We start from the raw sequence: 19535 nt of genomic DNA, 5'->3' as shown, positions 1-19535 counted from the left end.
TTGCTATTCTCATCCATGAATATAAAGAATATGGGTAAGATTTTGAATTAATCTTTCTCAGTCTTTACTATGGAGATCATGAAAGTCAAAAAATTGAAGGAAACAAGTGGTCATGTCTTTGACCATATTAGAACTCCAGAGGATAAAACTAAAATCTGTAGATACCTTGGTGGAAGTAAAAGCTGAGTTTCCCCAGCACTATGTTTTTATTTAAAACTCCAGGGAGGTGGCTTTGGCAACCTTGGAGTGTATTACAGTAGACAAATCCCCAGGGCCTAATGATGTGCAGAGGCCCTTGCCGAGATATTTACATTATCTTTGGCCATAGGTAAAATACCAGAAGACTGAATGCTTTGATTTCTGAAAGCCGATGTGCCAAATGCTCTCTTTATGACCCTATCTACCTGTGGCACCATTTTCAAGGAATTGTGTATCTGCATTCCCAGATTTCTCTGTTCCACTGCACTCCTCAATGTCCTACTACTTATTCTGTATGACCTACCTTGGTTTGTCTTTCCAAAGTGATAAACCTCACACTTGTCTGCACCAAATTCTAACTACCATTTTACAGCACATTTTTCCAGCTGGTCCAGATCCCTCTCCAAGCTTTGAAAGCTTTCCTCGCTTGCCACCAATCTTTGTGTCACCAACAAAAATCCCAATCCACAACTTACCACACCATCATCTTGATCAGTGACATGGATGAAAATAACAATGGACCCAGTACTGATCCTTGAGGAGTACCAGTAGTCACAGGCCTCCAGTCAGAGAGGGTATCATTCACTACAACTCTTGCTTCTCCCATGTAGCCAATGTCGAATTCCAGTTTCTACCTCACCATAGTGACTGAACCTTCCTGACTAATCACCCATGTGGGACCTTGTCAAAGGCCTTACTAAAGTCCATTTCAACAATATCCAAAGTCTTTCCTTTATCAGCTTTCTTGGTAACCTCTCCGAAAAACTCTTAAGATTTGTTAAATGTGACCTACTGTGCACAAAGCTATGTTCAATATGCCTAATCAGTCCCTGACTAACCATATACTTGTATATCCAAACTCTGAGAACACCTTCCAATAATTTACCTATTTCTGATGCAAGATTCAATGGCCTTTAACTTCCTGGGTTATTTTTGGGGTCTTTTTTAAAAAAACAAAAGCTACCTCAGGCACCTCTCCTGTGGCTAAGGATGTTATAAATACATCTGCCAAGGCCCCTGCAATTTCTGCACTAGCCTCTCTTAAGGCCCGAGGGAATACTTGCCATTCTCTGGGGGATTATCCAACTTTATTCACTTTCAGACAGCAAACACTTCCTTCTCTTTAATCTGTTCATGCTCCATTACCTTACTTTTGAATAAGTTGAACTGAAACACAAACTGGTCACTGTGGTCAACATTACAAATCTTGTGCATAATTCAAACTCCAGCAAGAAATTATTCCATTGTTGTAGCTAAAATTCTTCCCTCAGCCAACATCACCAAATCAGATTAACAAGCTGATCATTCATCATCTCATTTTATGATCATTCCCCAAATAAATTAATTTTGTTTGCATAAGAAAGTAATTACATTTCAAATGAAACAATTAGTTCTGAGGAATGTTGGAACATTTTTAACTCATTGAAAAATAAATACACAAATTCAATTTTATTCTTTTTCTCCTATGGTTAAAGAATTAAATGCACATCTGGCTAGGAGTCAATCAGTGCAGTTTTGCTCTTTCATGGATTACCTAAAGGCATATAACCTTACTCACTTGACATAAGAATTTTTATTATGATTAACATAAATGAATGATTAAATAGCATAGAAGTGTTTAATTGTTTGATAAAAATATTTAATCTATCAATTGTAAATGAATCTGAACCATGGACCAAGAGTTTACTGCTTTACTATCTTGTTGTACTATATTTAGTTACTTTTAAAAAATTTTAAATTTAGACATACAGTACGGCAACAGGCCATTTTGGTCCACGGGTCTGTGCCGCCCAATTTATACCCAGTTAACCTATATCCCCAGTACATTTTGAATTAAATGTTTCACACATCATAGGAAATAAACAAATTCTCAAAAGTCAGAAGGTGACTTGTTACCAAAGTAGTGTCAAAATAAGAAATTTGCAATTGACTCTCATTGGAGTGATGGCCAAAGTCAAAACCTTTCCAGTTTTATAAACTCAGCATCAGGAGCGATGAGACATCAAATCTCCTTTGTAAGTCAATTAGGTTTTGATGGTTTTTAATTACTGCCACAAAATTAGTTTGAAAGCAACAATTCATTGAATCAAATCAGACACAATAGTAAATAACTCCTGGAGCTAATTAAATCCTAACATTTTCTATTTTTGAATTTGGGAATTTTGCTTTAAGCAAAAAGACGAATTCTGAAAAATAACAAAGCAAATTTTATTTCAATTTATTATAAAAATGAAAGATGTATTTTATGAAATAGTAAAAGATTTTACATCTTTTTGTGAACACACTGAAATACACAGGATTATTTATTCTGTGTTTTGTGTTGGTACAATATAATTAACGAATGAGCAAAAAGGTGTAACTGTGCAGAATCACACCCACTTGCTTAATAGAAATGCGAATACTGTAAATAACACATGATACATCAGATTTCCACCATTTGTGCTTTTTCTTTTTGAAAATGCATCAATCCAGCTATGGAGCTTTGGAAGGGAATATAGTACGCATTATTTCTCATGGTAAACAAGTCTCATTAAGCATTGTCTCAGTTTTCCAATCAAGGTCAACTGATTTGTGAGAACAGGGAGATGTGAGGAAGAAGGTTATGTGTAACAATGCATTGATTCTATTACATGACAATAAAGGAATCTTGAATTCCCCATTCAATCATCGGCATTATTGAAACATTAAAAAAGAGGAAAATAGGAGAGAGTTCACATCACCAAAAGGGAGCTGTCCAGTTTATAATCTATTTGAATCAACACAGGAAAAAATGAGCAGACTGCCATGTGCTGATTTTGTCATCTCTAAATTAAGAGAGAGAAAGCAGAGTGGAAGTGTTATTGTCTATATTATCTAAGCATAAACAATCCAATAATTCTCATGGTAGAAGTAGTAAATAATACTTCTTTGTGATTTTGTAGGTTTGGTTGCACAAATAGACCAACGATACAGGATTTCAATCCCTCAGCTATGACCAATGCAACATGCAAGTTAGTCTACCTCTATGATGTCTTAATTTTCAAGTAGTTCAATCTATTTACCACTGTGACTTCAAGTCTTAGATGGTTCAAGGAGATGAAAGTTAATTTCTGCAGCCTTAGGAAATGACACCCTGTCATATTTCTACACAATCAAGACGTGATGAAGTGTATTCATCAACTAGAGAAATGACAAAACACACCAGAAAGGAGCTTGGAGCCCTCCTTTAGATTCCTGGATCAATCAGAGAGTGTCTGACAGTGTAATCTGCTAAAATCTTATAGCACGTGATTGCATGCACCAAAATTCTGCTTTATGGAAAGACCCCTTTTTAGAAACAGGTAGAACTACATCCTCAAGGACATCTACAAAAGCAGCAGTCAGTGGATAAATTTGTGACACTCTCTTGCAGAAGACATCATTTAACTGACATGAATAAATCCCTTTCATAAGTTGGTATATACCTGGGCTTCTTCAAGAATCCCAACAATTCTGATTCTTTCCTACAAATTCTCTTCCAAGCTATGGCCTTGATTCTCTGATACTTCCCCAACTGGCAATATTAGGTCACATGCCAACTAAAAACAACAATTCTGACAAACACTATTTTACTCCATGATCTACCAAGGGAACTTTCTACCATCCTGTGCTTCAACTACGACTGGATAAATCTAACTCTTCTCACAACCGACTGTTCGAGCACAAATATTTCTCAGTTGCTGACCCCCATCTACCCTCTATCCCCTACAACAACAGGCCCTGATTGAACATGATTAGAACATTTGCAAGAGACACCAAAATTGTGGACAAGGAAGGATATCTAAATTTACAACAAGATTTAGATTGGTTGGGAAGGTGGGCCAAGGAATGCCAAATAGAATTTAACTCTAACAAGCATGAGGTGTTGCATTTTAGCAAGTCAAACTAGGGAAGGACTTGCATAGTAAATGGTAGAGAACTGGACAGTTGTAGAACAGAAAGACCTCAGAGTACAAGTGCACAGTTCCCTGAAAGTGGACACACAGGTGGATAAGGTGGTGAAGAAGGCATTTGGCATGCTTCTTTTCATTGGGAGGAGTATTGTGTACAAAAGTAGAGACAGCATAATTCCTCTATACAAGATGCTGATATATCCAGTTTTAATTAATCAACTATAGGAAGGATGTCATTAAATTTGAAAGGCTGCAGAAGAGATTCCATATGACCATATCGTGCAGGAGCAGAATTACATCATTCAGCCCATTGAGACTGGTCCGCCATTCAAATCATGGATGATGCATTTTTAGAACACAAGAACATAAGAAATAGGACCAGAAATAGGCCATTGATCCATCAAGCCTGCTCTGCCATTCAATTAGATCATGGTTGACCTGTGATAAGCTCATCTCCACCTCCCTATCTTTTTCCATATCCCTTTATTTCTTTACAATGTAAAAATCTATCTAACCTTGTCTTAAATACATTTACTGAGGTTGCCTCCACTGCTTCAATGGGCAACACATTCCACAGAATCCCCACCCTCTGGGGAAAGCAGTTCCCCCTCATCTGTTCTAAATTTACTACCTTGAATCTTGAGGCTCTGTCCCCTAGTTCTAGACTCCCCTACCAATGGAAACAACTCACCGACATCGATCTCATCTATGCCTTTCATAATTTCATGTTTCTACGAAATCCCCTCATTCTTTGAAATTTCTGCAAGTTCAGTCACAGATAACTTAATTTCCCCTCAAAGGCTAACCTCCTCCTCTGCACAGCCTTCAAAACCAGCACATCCTTCTTCAAGTAAGATGACCAGAACTGCAGATGTGGCCTCTCCAGTAGCTTGTACAGTTGCAGCATAACTTCCCTGCTCCCAAATTCAATTGCTCAAGCAATGAAGGCCAACATTCTATTTGGCTTCTTGATAGCCTTCTTCTTTCTTTGGCTTGGCTTCGCGGACGAAGATTTATGGAGGGGTACGTCCACGTCTGCTGCAGGCTCGTTGGTGACTGACAAGTCCGATGCGGGACAGGCAGGCACGGTTGCAGCGATTGCAGGGGAAAATTGGTGGGTTGGGGTTGGGTTTTTCCTCCTTTGCCTTTTGTCGGTGAGGCGGGCTCTGCGGTCTTCTTCAAAGGAGGTTGCTGCCCGCCGAACTGTGAGGCGCCAAGATGCACGGTTGGAGGCGAGATCAGCCCACTGGCGGTGGCCTACTGCACCTGTAAACCAGCCTTTTGCCTTCATGAACAAAGAGTCCCAAGTTCATCTGCACGGCAGCGCGCTGCCATTTAAGTAATAGTCTGATCTTCAATTTTTCCTTTCAAAATAGATAACCTCACAATTGCCAACATTATACTCCATCTACCAAATCCTTGGCCACTCACTCAACAGATCTAATATCTCTCTAAAGACTCTCCCTATCCTCTGCACAATTTGCTTTTCCACTCAATTTCGAATCATCAGCAAACTTGGATACTCTGTCCCCTCTTCCAGACAGTTTGTGTATATCATGAACAGTTGCAGGCCCAGCACTGACCCCTGTGCAATGAGACAGTAAAATTAGTGATCCTCTTGGAAAGAGTGATCACAGTATGATTGAGTTTATTATACAAATGGAGGGTACAATAGTTTGGTCTAAAGGCAGGGAACTATAGGCCAGTCATTTTAACATCTGAAATTGGGAAAATGCTTGAAGCTATTTTTAAGGAAGAAATAGTAAAGCGTCTGAAGCAAAATAGATCCATCAGGCAGATGCACAATGGATTCAGCAAGTCAGGTCCTGTTTGACAATTTTACTGGAGTTCTTTGAGGATATAACGAGCACAGTAGATAGAGGGAGAAGTTGGACATTGTTTAACTGGATTTTCAGAAGGCTTTCGATAAAGCTTGTATGGAAGATAAGGATGAATGGAATTGGAGGTTAAGTATCAGCATGGATAGAGGATTGGCTGGCTAATAGAGTTGGGGTGGAGGGGTGTTTTTCTAGTTGGCAATCCGTGCCGTGTGTGTGTGTGGATGGGTATATAAGGGATAGATTGTAGTGTATCTAAGTTTGCTGATAACATTAAATTGAGTGCAAAAGCAAGTTGGGAGAATCTGCAGAGAGATATAGTGAGCGGGCAAGAGTCTTGCAAAAGGAATACAATGTTAGCAAGTGTAAGGTTATCCAATTTGGAAGGAAGAATGAAAGATGAGAATTTTTTTTTAAAGGGCAAGTGATTGCACCATTTTGACATGCAGAAGGACTTAAGAATACTTGTGCATGAATCACAAAAGATTGGTTTGCAGGTGATCAAGAAAAATGGAATGTTGGCCTTCATTCACAGAGGGATTGAGCAAGTGGTGCAACTGTACATGGTACTGCTGAGGCAGAATCTGTAGTACTGAGTGCAGTTCTGGTCTCTTTACTTGAGGAAGGATGCACTGGCTTTGGAAGCAGTGCAGAGGAGGTTCACCAGGCTGATTCCAGGGATAAAGTGGTTGGCCTATGAGGAAAAAATGAGTCATCTGGAACTGTACTTGCTGGAATTTAGAATGAAAGGGGATCTTAGGAACAAAATTATGAAAGGCATAGATAAGATGAGGTAGGAAAGCTGTTTCCAATGATAGGGGAACTAAGATGCACAGCCTGAAGATTCAGGGTTGTATCTTTAGGACAGATGAGAAGGAACTGTTTTTCCCCCAGAGGGTGGTGAATCTGTGGAATTCACTGCCCATTGAAGTAGTGAAGGTGACCACAGTAAATATATTTAAGATTGGATAGATTTTTACATAAAGGGAATTAAGAATATGGGGAAAAGGCAAGTAGGTGGAAATGACCCAATCATCAGATTAGCCATGATCACATTGAATGGCAGAGCATGCTCAATGAGCTGCTCCTATTTCTTATTTTCTGATGGTCTCATGTTCACACTGCTCACCACTGATTGCCAATCAAAAAAAATCCCTGAATCTCAACTCTCCTCTTTCATTGGTTTTTTTTGGAAAACTTTATTAAATCATAATGCATATGTTAAACATACAATTAATGAATAAAACTTAAGAAAAGCACAAAATACATTCAAGATATTTTTTTTAAACTAATCCCCTACACCCCCTCCCCACCCCTAAAGGAAGAAAGAAAGGAGATCACATAACAAAAATTGATCAGATAATTACCATGGTTTGGAGTAACACCACTAATGTGTGGAAAGGGGATTTAATAATTCAACCAATTATGGGTTAACCAATTCTCTATCCTTGCTAATGCATCACTCCCAATTCTATGCATCCCCATCTTCTGTTCCTTCTCAAAATTATCTCTCTCTCCAATGATGGCTCCTACAGCTGATTGTGGCAATAAATTACACATATTCACCACTCTGGCTGAAGACATTTCCCTCATTTCTGTTCTAAAGGGACATTCTTTTATTCTGAGGCTCTCCTGTCTGGTTCTTGAATCTTTCACTACTGGAAACATCAAATTAATTAACTAACATCAGATTTACCACACTACTAATGGCACGCGAAAGCTTGAGTTACAAGGTGATGCTGGGATAAGCTATATTTATTCTTTGAAGTATAAGAGACTGAAGGATGTATGTAAAATTATGAGGGATGTGGATAAAGTGAATGCTCACAGATTTCTTCACAGGATAGATGATTTGAGAATTAGAGGCCAAAGTTCTAAGACAAGGGAGAGATTTAAGAGATCTAAGGGACAACATTTTAATTCTGGTCCCTATCTGGAATGAGTTGACAGATGAAGCTATGAAAGCAGGTATAATTTTGATATTCAAAAGACATTTTGATATTTAAATAGGAAGAATTCAGAAGGCATGGGCCAAATGTGATCAGCCCAAAATGTCAACTTGTCTGGCATGAATGAGTCAGGACACCATTCCATGCTGTATGGGTCTATGACTCTACTGGCCAGATGTGCTGTGGTTTATTTTATGGCCCTATAACTCCCCAGTGCTCTTTTTATCAGCAGTATGCAGGGTTAAAAACATGAGATGTCTCAATATTCATTTTTTTTAAATGAAACTAACTTTCCAATGTGATGATAGGCACATATTATAGTAGCGTCAAGCTGTTGCATGAAACTACTGCAGAGATTCCCATATTTTATATTAAATACATTTTCTTTTAAAAGCATTAACAATTATTTCAACCTCACAATTCTGTTTTTTGTGCATATGGAATGATTCAAACATTGCCAGAGTTTGACCAAGAAAAGTCAACAAAGAGCTATTAATGTGGTTTTAAGCTTGATTATTTTGTAAACCAGTTTGCTGCATTGAAATCTCAATATATCTTTCATGTAGAAAAGAATTAAAATTCAGAATGACATTGCATTGTCATACTTCAGTGGAGCATTGAGAAACTACAAGTCATTCTGTTACTTGACTCCTTACAACAATGCATTCTGCATGAGATATTATTTTATTTCATCATGAGCACTCTTGATAAAAGCTGGGTTTAACATAGGTCATTACGTTGTACAGAGATTTATAACTGTACTGGAATGTTAGTTTTCAAGCAATGCAATTTGCTCATAAATCTCTATATTGTGGTACAAGGGATTTATAGCATCAACTACGAAGCTTCACTTTTTACCAGGTTACTTAAGAATAGTTAGATGCTTACGGAAGTAACTGAATGAATTAAAGAGAATCCACAAATAAATGCAACACAATTCTCAACTAGACTAACAAAAGCTAAAGTATTGTGATATTAATTCACAGGTTAAATTGAATTGAAAAATATTTATTTTACTGAAATTCTTATTCCTAAAAAACAATTTTTGTGTCTATCAACTGAAGACTGTGATTACATGCTATTAAATTACTGCTAAATTGAATTTAAGTAATGCCTTGCCATCACACAAAGATTGGAATTCCACATCTTAATGAGATTAAGTCATAATGATCATTATCTCAAACTGATCATTGTCTCAGATAATTCCTCATATTTGTTTTTTACCTTTTTGAAATCTATGCAGCAATATCATTTAAGATTAAGAATGCTCAAATAAAGTTCTGAGATCAAGTGTGGACACATAGAAACTATGTCAATATTTGTCACACCCTCTTTTCCACCAAGTGCATGAGGACTGGCATCAGTTTCAATATGATCATCTTTACAGTACATCTTATCCAGTGTTTAAGTTCAGAATAGAAATGTGTCAAACATACAGCAAATAAGTAATATATTGGCCTACCTGTGGCGAATAACCAACAAGGGCCCATAGATATCCGGTAGTCAAATTCCTCTGATGTGAAAATTCAAGTTCATCTGTTTCATCTCGATTCACAGCAATGTGTATACATCCTTGATAATCACCTATCAAACGTTGTCCACCATGTAGGTCCAAAATGTCCCATGTGCCAATTTTACCAAGTGCTCTTATTAAAACATTGATGTGACGGAATGACAAATGACCTGAACATGCAACGATAAAAGAAGCAAAAATAAATTAACGTGAAATTTCATTTTTTAGAGAAAAAAAATCAATTTCCATGAACTATTTTCTGGATCATGTTAAACCTTGATATATTTCTCTCAACATAAAGTAGTCTTCCAACATTATTTGGTACAATCTTGCTGTTTAAGAAACTATCAGAATTCTGCTTCAGTAAAAGTTCATTTGTGTTTCTAGGCAGATTGTGGCACACTGTGATAAAGTCATAATTTTGTTAATTATTTTAAACATTGCTTTTCTTTTGAGAATTAATATTTTTGGGGTAATATCTATTATTTGCATGAATAATCACCTTTCTATCTGATTGAAATTTCAAATATTTTGAATCATATTTGATTGACATTTATTCCTATTTTAGACTGGATGAAAATTAACAGGATGAAATCCTGATTAGCGAGAAACAAAAAGCAGTTTGCATTCTTTATAAAGTATTAACCGCATAAATCTCTCTTGAACTTTATAAACTGCAGATAGCTAATATAAAGAGCAAAACTATCATATTTTTATTTGCTTCAAGACTCACCAGACAACCAATGTGGTATAAATGTATTGGTCATCCGTGACATATAGCCTTCCTTAAAAGAACAAATGAAGGATTCAACACTACTTGGAGCAATGACCTCATTTATCTGTGGCACTTCTGGGTCCAGTTCACATACAGGATTCAAAAGGACTACTCGTGGGAAGAAGGCACTTTGGCGAAGGCAAACACCATTTTTCATCAAGTGATTCCACAAATTTAGTGTTTTCGTCTGTGGAAGGTTGTAAGAGAAGGCAAATGAGTTAATGGGAGGTAGGTTTAGGACACAAGGGAGCACAAAATGATAGCTGAAAAGCTTTAAACAAAATGTGTAAATTTCATTTATACATCAAAACAAAATTACATTTTAAGAATAATAGCTCTCAGACACAATGCAAAAACAAGTCTACAAAGCCAGCTCTAACCTTTGCACAAAAGATATAAACATAGGCAATATTAACCCTGTAAGTGAGCTGAGAGCTCTAATGCATGTGGTCCGAACTCAAAGGCCCTGGTGTTATTTTACAGATTTAAATCTGAAACAACAGGATACACGACAAAAGGAATGTCATGCTGCTGTTTCAGATTTAAATCTGTAAAATAACACCACAAATAAATATCAAGGAAAAATCTTGAGATATAACAAATGGAAATTCATTTGATTTTAGGAAATCTATAACAGTTTAATGGTTGCACTAATCAATAAAAATTGTGAATGCATTCAGTTCTAGCAATAACATTGTTTATTTTGATCATCAATCAGGGGATAACAAAATAAACTATCGACTTAAATGGATCAAGGCTTCGTGCTTTATATAGCCAAGAAAACATGATCTTGGAAGTCTAGGTTAGGAATAGATTCCATTATGCCTCAAAAGCAATATCAAATGTCTGACATTAGGACAGTAAGTACATGTCATAATTATATCAATCATGATGTCTACAGGATCAGCTCCTGAATAAATAATGAATCTAGACTAATCTGGGACAGAATGCTGAAAGCTAAAAATACTCTTTTTAAATTTTTTTTTGAACAATAGCATAAAATTATTTATATGTAGATATCTATTTTTGGTGAGAAATGTGAAGACAAATGAACATCTTCATTTTGTATGTAGTAGCAGCACATTACACATACGGAAACATTCTGTGTGTATCACCTCATGATGAACAAACACAGATCAACTGACAGGCACTAAATATATTCCCAAAGGGACAGTTAGCTCATCAAGACTTATTTCAGAAACTTGAGCATTATTCCTGTTTATATTTATTTTGCTCCTTACCAGTAATTATTTTTGTAATAACTGAATATATTTATTGAAAATAATGATCAATTATCATCATATTTCATGATTATTATTTGACAAAAACACAAGTGATCATGGTTAAAGATTTCAACTGTTTGGATGGCTGAAAAGGAAACAAGAAACATAATCACAAAAATAACTCGCAGATGACAAGATAAAGGATCAGTTTAAACCACATGACTGGCACATGGAGTCAGGCATCTGGACAAGCAAGATTTCTAAGATTTTTTTTCAGGAGGCAAGTTTCTTGAGGTGGATTTTAGAGCTATAAACAGTACTGATTACGACTTCCTAGATTGGATTTCAGTTTAATTTTAGGATCTAAACATTTCTTGTAAGGCACGAATTGCAGCAAAGATGGCATGAAAAGGGAATCAAGATTATATCAGCAACATTGTGAAATTATTAACACTGGAAATCAAAAGTTTTATTTTCATTCGTATACCATAATTAAAACTTTCAGAGCCACATGTTACTGTCTGCCATATTGCTAAAAAAATAATGGAATAAAAAAGTAAAGCAGAAAATGTAAACAGAATTACTCGTGCATTTTCAGTGATAATTTCAGATCAACAGGTCATTATAAATAATGTGAGAAATAAATTATTTTTACTATTTAAAGATTATTATTTTTCTTGCAGTTAAGATAATTTTGTAAGGTCGACATTGAAATGGGATAACCTTTTACTTAGCAGATGCCACAATGGACTGACAGTTAATTTTCTTCAAACAGAATAAAATATGAAGGATAAGAGAGTCCAAGCTGGACTGTAAAAACTAAAAATTGAACCAAGTATTAATTGGAAACTTACTTGGGTCCATTTATGATTGACATAAACAGGAGGCATACTGGAACTATTTGAGTGCAGACAGCCCAGGAAGAGCAAGATTGAAAGCATAACTTCTGAGAAGTTTTCTTTCAATCAAACTCAAGGTTGAGAGTTGGCACATGGTGGTGCAATCACATATCTGAAGGGTGTCTTGGAAGAGATATATCAAATAACCCCAAATTATCCAATATGCTTTATACCCTTGACTATCATTGTAAATTGTAGTTAAACAGGAAAGTTTACGGATGTTGTGACTGTCGTGCTGTAGAAATTCAGCACGTTACATGAATCTATAGGAAGTAAAGGGTAACCAATCTCTGAAGGCCTGAGCCTTTCATCAAGGTATGAGCAAAAAGCAAGCAGGTGCCTGAAAAAAAAAAAGGTGTCAGGGTTGTGGGCGGGGGGAAAGTATATGCAAACAAGCTAGAGGTCATTGGCAGATATGGATGAAAGTGTACAAGAGAAAAAAGCTGAGAATTGATCAGGGAGGGGTAGCTATCTGAATGGGGGGGGGGGGAAAGGGAGAAGGGATGGGGAGCTGGAAGAAAGGAGACAAAGATAGGGTTTAACAAACTGGTGAAGTTGATGTTAATGCCATCTCGTTGGAGAGTGCCCAGATAGAATATTAGAGAATGTGCCTCCAATTTGCTGTAGCCTTGCTTTGGCAGGGCATTAGGCCATAAATAGACATGATGATGAGGATTGTGTGTGGAATAAAATGAATGGCAACAAAGATGTCTTTATTATTGCAGCAGACAGAGTGAAGATGCTCAACATAAAAAAAGTCACAGTCTCCATCCAGTCCTCCAATATAGAGAAGGCCACAACAGGAACACTGGGTGCAGGAAATTACCTTTGCAGATTCACAAATGAACTGTTGCTTCACTTGGAAGGACTGTTTGGGGCCCTGAATGATGGCAAGGGAGGAGGCATGGGTGCAAGTACAGCATTCCTTGCAGTCATACGGTTAGGTACCAAGGGGCAATTAGTGGGAAGGGGGTAATTAATGGGCAGGGATGAGTGACAACCTGCAAGTAAACTGCTCCACAATTTTGCCATTCAAAAAAAGTATAAACAGGAACAAGTTGGTGGCTTAAGAAATTCATCCAGAATGTGAACAGAGTAAGATGAAGTTTATATTTATTAATACAGTACAGATTTAAAAAACAAAATTTGCCCATATGCTCCAGTTTTAAATTTGTAATCAAACAATCACATGTGATTAAAGTGCACATTCCAGATTTTATGAAAGGGTATTTTTATACATTTTGGTTTGACCATGAAGAAATTACAGCACTTTTTATACATAGTTCTCCCATTTCAGAGAACCACGATGTTTGGGATATTTGTTTTCACAGGAGTTTGTGATTGCTCAGTTATGTTTGATTGCTTCATTGATGCAGGTATAAGAGACCTAGGCTTGCTTCTTGGCTTTTGACTACTGTTGGAGTCTTGAGTTGCCATTTTTCAACACGAGGACCAAAGATGTGCTAATGAAAGTCAAAGAAGCCATTATGAGGCTGAAAAACAACAATAAAACAGTAAGAGACCTTAGGGTTACCAAATCCAACAGTTTGAAACAGCATTAAGACAAAAAGAGTGGATGCATCAACGACAACTGTCCGCAGAAGACTTCATGAACAGAAATACAGATGCAAACCACAAGTTACCCATCGAAACAGGACAGTTTGTCAAGATGTATTTATAAGAGTCTACAGAATTCTGGAAAAAAGCTCTTGTGGACAGATGAGACCAAGTTTAATCTGCATCATTGATGGCAAAGTGTGGAGGCATAAAGGAACTGCCGAAGATCCAAAGCATACCGCCTCATCTGTGAAACAAGGTAGTGGAGGGCATGGACATGGACGGCAGCCACAGGTACTGGTACACTCATCTTCACTGATAATATAAGTGCTGATGGCAGTAGCAAAATTAATTCTGAGGCGTATTATTATCTGCTCAAGTTCGAGCAAATGCCTTCAAAATCATTGAACAGCACTTCATCCTATAGCAAGACAATGATCTTAAACATACTGCTAAAGCAACAGAGGAGTTTTTCCCAAAGCTAACAACTGGAAAATTCTTGTGTAGTGAACTGAAATTCACTTGAGGTGTCCTGTTCTGACAGCTGGGCCCGCCTCCTGGCCCCCCCCCCCCACCCCCCCGGGGCCCATATATAACTCTGGTTTCCTGCCTAAACTCTGAACCCCTCTGAAGCATGTTCATGAACCCTACCTGTGTCATAAGTTAATAAAAGTATTAGTTCTCCCTCCAGTCGAGTGTGAGTTTTTATCTACGCTACAATTTTATTAGCTTCAAACAAGGATGGAGGTGTTGCTCAACCCCAGTAAGCTGTTAATAGACCCCCAGTCCCCCGACATGTCTCAGGAGTTCGCATATTGGCTAGACTGCTTCCAGGCCTACCTGAAGGCGACCAGGGATGGCTTCCACACAAAAAAAGCTCCGGAGGTCGGCACTCATCTCAAGGGTAGGGACGAAGGGGTACGCAGTCATCTGAGACTGCCCGATGTACGAGGACACCGTCGAGGCGTTGAAGGTCCAGTACATTAAGGCCCCGAACAAGGTCCTAGAGAGGCATCAGCTCACCCTACACCACCAACGGCCCAGAGTGTTGATTGACAACTACCTGCTGGATCTGCGGACACTGGATAAGAAGTGCAGGTATGAGGCCGCTTCGGGCTGCATCCGGGAAGATGAACATATCTGGGACACTCTCGTCATAGGGGTCCGCTCGAGATACATGAGGCAGCGTCTGCTTGAGTCGGGAAGGTAGGACCTCGCTCAAAGACTGTTGAAAAATAACTTAAAAAATGTACTCCTCTAATTACCGAATCTTCCTAGCATCCCAGTCCCATTCTGCATGTGTACAGAAATATTGTATAGTTCATCTGTCATTTTTTAAAGGGAGGAATTTTGTAAATTCTGCATGTACACTTTAGATGAATTGTGTATTCCAGTATTGTTGGGTCTGGACTTCCTGTGTCACCTTAAAAGCGTGACCTTGGAGTTTTCTAGTCCCCTTCCCCCCAGTAATGGTTCGGAACGGAGGGCCCTCAAAACCAGAACCCACTTGCAGCCTCTCTATGCTGAACATCGACCCCTCCCCCCCCACCCCCCATTCCTAAACCTGTCTGCTGACTGCAAGCCCATCGCCACCAAGAGCAGGAGGTACAGCATGGCAGACAGGGAGTTTATAAAGATGGAGACCCAGCGCCTGCTGGAAGAGGGGATAATTGAACCCAGCACCAGCCCTTGGAGAGTGCAAGTGGTGGAGTAAAAGGGGAAAAACAAGTCCAGGTTAGTGATTGACTATAGACAAACAATTAACAGATACACACTCCTGGACGCATACCCCTTCCCTCGCATTTCGGACATGGTGAACGATATCACACAGTATTGGGTCTATTCGACCATCAACCTGATAGATGCCTATCACCAGCTGCCCCTCCAGAATTTGAGGCTAACGGTTGACTCTATCAGTTCCAGATGGTCCCTTTTGGTATTATCAATGGGCTGTATTTTCCAGCAGCAGATGGACAGGATGGTGGACCTTCCCCTACCTCGACAACATCACCATCCTTGGCCACCCTGTGGAAGACCATGATGCCAATCTCCAGAGCTTTCTCCACGCGGCGAGCCCTACAATTCTGGCAATTGTGTCTTCAGGACTACACGACTGGCTATCCTTGGCCTGACCCTGATAGGATGCACCCATATTACACCCAGTGGATCCCTCAATACATCAACAAGGTTCATCCACTCTTAAAGGCCACCACTTTCCCCCTTTCAGCCAAAGCCCAGACAGCTTTTAATTACCTCCAAAATTACATTGTGAAAGCCGCCATGCACACTGTTAGCGAAAATGTACCTTTCCAAGTGGAAAGTGACGCTTCGGACATAGCTCTGGCCACTACTCTCAATCAGGCCAGTTGCCCTTTTCTTCACTGACGCTTCAAGGCCATGAGCTCCAGAACCGTCTGTGGAAAAGGAGGCTCAGGCCATTGTAGAAGCCATAAAGCACTGGAGGCGCTACCTGGCTGGTCGAAGATTTACACTCCTCATGGACCAGCACTCTGTCGCATCCATGTTCAGCAACACCAAGAGGGGAAAAAAATCAAGAATGACAAAATTGTTAGGTGGAAGATTGAACTCTCCACCTACAATTTTGACACCGCCTACTGGCCAGGGGCCCTTAATGAACCTCCAGATGCCTTGTCCAGAGGATGCTGTGCCTCCGCACACACCTGTCAACTGCAGACCATACACAATGAGTTTTGCCATTCAGAGGTCACCCTTATGGCTCATTTTGTCAAGTCCCGCAATTTGACCTACTCAATAGAAAACGCCTGGGAAATGACCAGGTCATGCCAGGTCTGCACTGAGTGCAAGACGCACTTTTTTTGCCCCACGAAAATGCTGCGTATTAAATCATCCAGGCCCTTTGAATGGCTCAGCATCGATTTTAAGGGACCATTCCCCTCCACGAATGGTAACATCTTTCTCTCAGACATCGACGAATACTCCCGCTTCCCTTTCGCCATCCAGTGCCCAGACATGTCTGCCTCCTCCGTTATGAAGGCCCGAGATTCTATTTTCACCCTGTTTGGATATCCCGGCTATATTCATAGCGATCAGGTCTCAGCCTTCATGAGTGACGAGCTGCATCAGTACCTGCTGGTGAGGGGCACGTTGAAAAAGAGAACACCACAATCTGGAAGGTTGTCAAACTTGCCCTAAAACAAAAAGCCCTTCCAGACCCGTGCTGGCAGGATGTCCTCCCCATCGCACTCCACTCAATTCAGTCACTACTCTGCACTGCGACCGATGCTATTCCTCATGAGCTCGTGTTCACAATCGTCAGAAGGTTGGCATCAGGGACTACACTCCCAGCCTGGCTCACTAGTCCTGGTCTGGACCTTCTCAAGAAGCATGTGAGAAGTAAGACTGACTCCCTGGTGGAAAGGGTGAAACTGCTCAACACCAACCCAGTTGGCAGGGACTTGGCACCTGCCGGAACAGGGGGATCCAATGCCTCAAATGCCCCATGAGCTACCAACCTTTTTCTCCCCACCCCCGCTCAGGGCCTCAGGAGAGTGAACCCCCTCTATCGTCGAGCCAGAACCTCAATCACAGGTGGACCAGGAGACTCAAGGAGCCCATGGCCCCTAATGCTAAGGCGCTCCACCAGGATCTCCAGACGCTTGGACCACCTGAAACTGTAAATAGTATTGTAAATATTTCTCTTCTGTTTCTATTACTGGATTATTAATCCTTGTTCTCTTCATCCACAGACCCTTAATTCTGAAGGAAAGGGTGAATGTAGTTAACTGTGATTCATTAGAGGTGTTCTGTACTGGTCCCACCACCCGGCCCCTCCTCTGGGGGCCTTTATATAACCTTGGGTTCCCGCCTAAACCCCTCTGAAGCCTGTTCATGAACCCTACCTGTGTTGTAAGCTAATAAAAGCGTTAGTTCTCCCTCCAGTTGAGTGTGAGCTTTTATCTACATTACATCTTGAAAGACCAAGTCAGTCATCCGGTGTAAATCCAATTGAACATGTTTTCCATATGCTAAAGAGAAAACAAAGGGACAAGCCGCCAAAACAAGCAGGAGCTGGCTGGAGTAGAGGGCTGGAAGAGCATAACCAAAGAAGATACTCAGTACCAGGTGATGTCTATGAATCAGACTTCAAGCAGTTATTGAATGCAAGGGATATGCAGTACTAATCGTGAGTAATTTAACATATTGCTATAGTATCCTTGAAACAAGGTTATATAACATAACACCACAGAAACAGGACCTTTCAGCCCTTCTAGTCTGTGCTGAACCACTTTTTTTGCCTCATCCCACTGACCTGCACCCAGTCCATAGCCCTCCATATGTATAACATATATTATGTATAAAACGTGCTGTAATTTCTTCACGGTCAAACCAAAATGACCACAAATATCCTTGAATAAAATGTGGAATGTGCACTTTAATTACATTTGAATTGTTTGATTACAAATTTAAAACTGTGGGACAGGGACAAATAAAGGAATTAAGTGTCTTTGTCCCAAACTTTATGGAGGGTACTGCAAGAGTGTCCAGCAGAACCATGTTTTACAGCAGTGAGAATCATGCGGTTGACTTTGCTTAGATCGAGCTAAATAGATTGCCAGTCAACACAAGTCTCTTAATGCTCATCCACCTGGGAGTACACCTCTAAGCGACACTGAGATCACAGTTGTGCATTCCAGATAAGTGTTCAATTGTCACAAGGAGGAAGACCACTCGAGGTACTTCCAACATTACAGTTGGAGATGGGATGCCTCGAATGCAATTCATCAGTATAGTATCCAATTGATAAACATACCCAGTACAGGATTCTATTTTATTTTCCTTTCAGAACAACTTACTTTCAATAAAATTGTTAAACTTTTATCTATCCAAAAACACAAACAACTTTGGACAATTGATAAATCAACTATTTAGCATTCTGGAACCCCAAGCTTTGTATCTTTACATGGTGTTCCCCAGTGGCTGCAGCACAGATAGTGGAAGGCTGCCAACTCGGATTGGAGGAGATTGCAAATGACTGAAAAGCAACCACAATTGCTTGCCTTTGAACTGCACCCTCTCAGAATGAGTAGATCTGATTGCAACAAACGCACTGAAGAATTGATATGACACAGGAATGCCACTGCTGCCCCAATAGGCAGCAGATCCTTGATCTTGTCAAACCACTCAATTTCTGAGAGGCATGACAAAAAAATATTTTAATCTCAGAGAAGATAGGATTATGAACTCCTATAACAGTCAATAAACTGGCTACAGTGCTCAAATATTACATTTTTTAAATGTAGACATTCGGCACTGTAACAGGCCAATTTGGCCCCAAGATCTGTGCTGCCCAATTTACATCCCTTTAACCTACACCCCAGTACATTTTTGAAGGGTGGGAGGAAACCAGAGCCTCTAGAGAAAACTAACACAGGGAGAACGTAGAAACTCCATAGATAGTGTGGGATTTGAACCGCTAACTGCCACGCCAACCGTGCCACCCCATGTTGAGTGGTTTCTCTTGGAAGCAGTAAAATCAGCTATCAGATGCTGTGTTAGCTTTGGATCCAGAGCTGAAAAAGAGCTGGAATGCCTTATGAAAAGTTTATGTTGGACTTCATCATGCTCTTTGACATTGTGCTTTGGCTTTTTTGGCAGTAATCGATCAATCGCAAGAGCTCATGAAGTAAAAG

The 19535-nt window shown here is 39.6% G+C and overlaps 1 protein-coding gene across 8 annotated transcripts in view; it reads right to left on the bottom strand.

Moving 5' to 3' along the window:
- The window catches only part of LOC138744139 (uncharacterized), a 121307-nt gene that overhangs the window by 87932 nt on the left and 13840 nt on the right, over nt 1–19535 (bottom strand). For all 8 annotated transcript variants that reach the window (XM_069899771.1, XM_069899764.1, XM_069899772.1 and 5 more), the window contains exons 5-6: nt 10143–10371; nt 9359–9579 (exon numbers count right to left, since the gene is read on the bottom strand). In XM_069899771.1, the coding sequence (XP_069755872.1) occupies nt 9359–9579; nt 10143–10371 (450 nt within the window). The remainder of the gene's footprint in view (nt 1–9358; nt 9580–10142; nt 10372–19535) is intronic.

Source organism: Narcine bancroftii, chromosome 10 (assembly GCF_036971445.1).
Source record: "Narcine bancroftii isolate sNarBan1 chromosome 10, sNarBan1.hap1, whole genome shotgun sequence".
In the NCBI taxonomy this organism is placed as follows: Eukaryota; Metazoa; Chordata; class Chondrichthyes; order Torpediniformes; family Narcinidae; genus Narcine; species Narcine bancroftii.
This window is presented reverse-complemented; position numbering and strand designations above follow the sequence as displayed.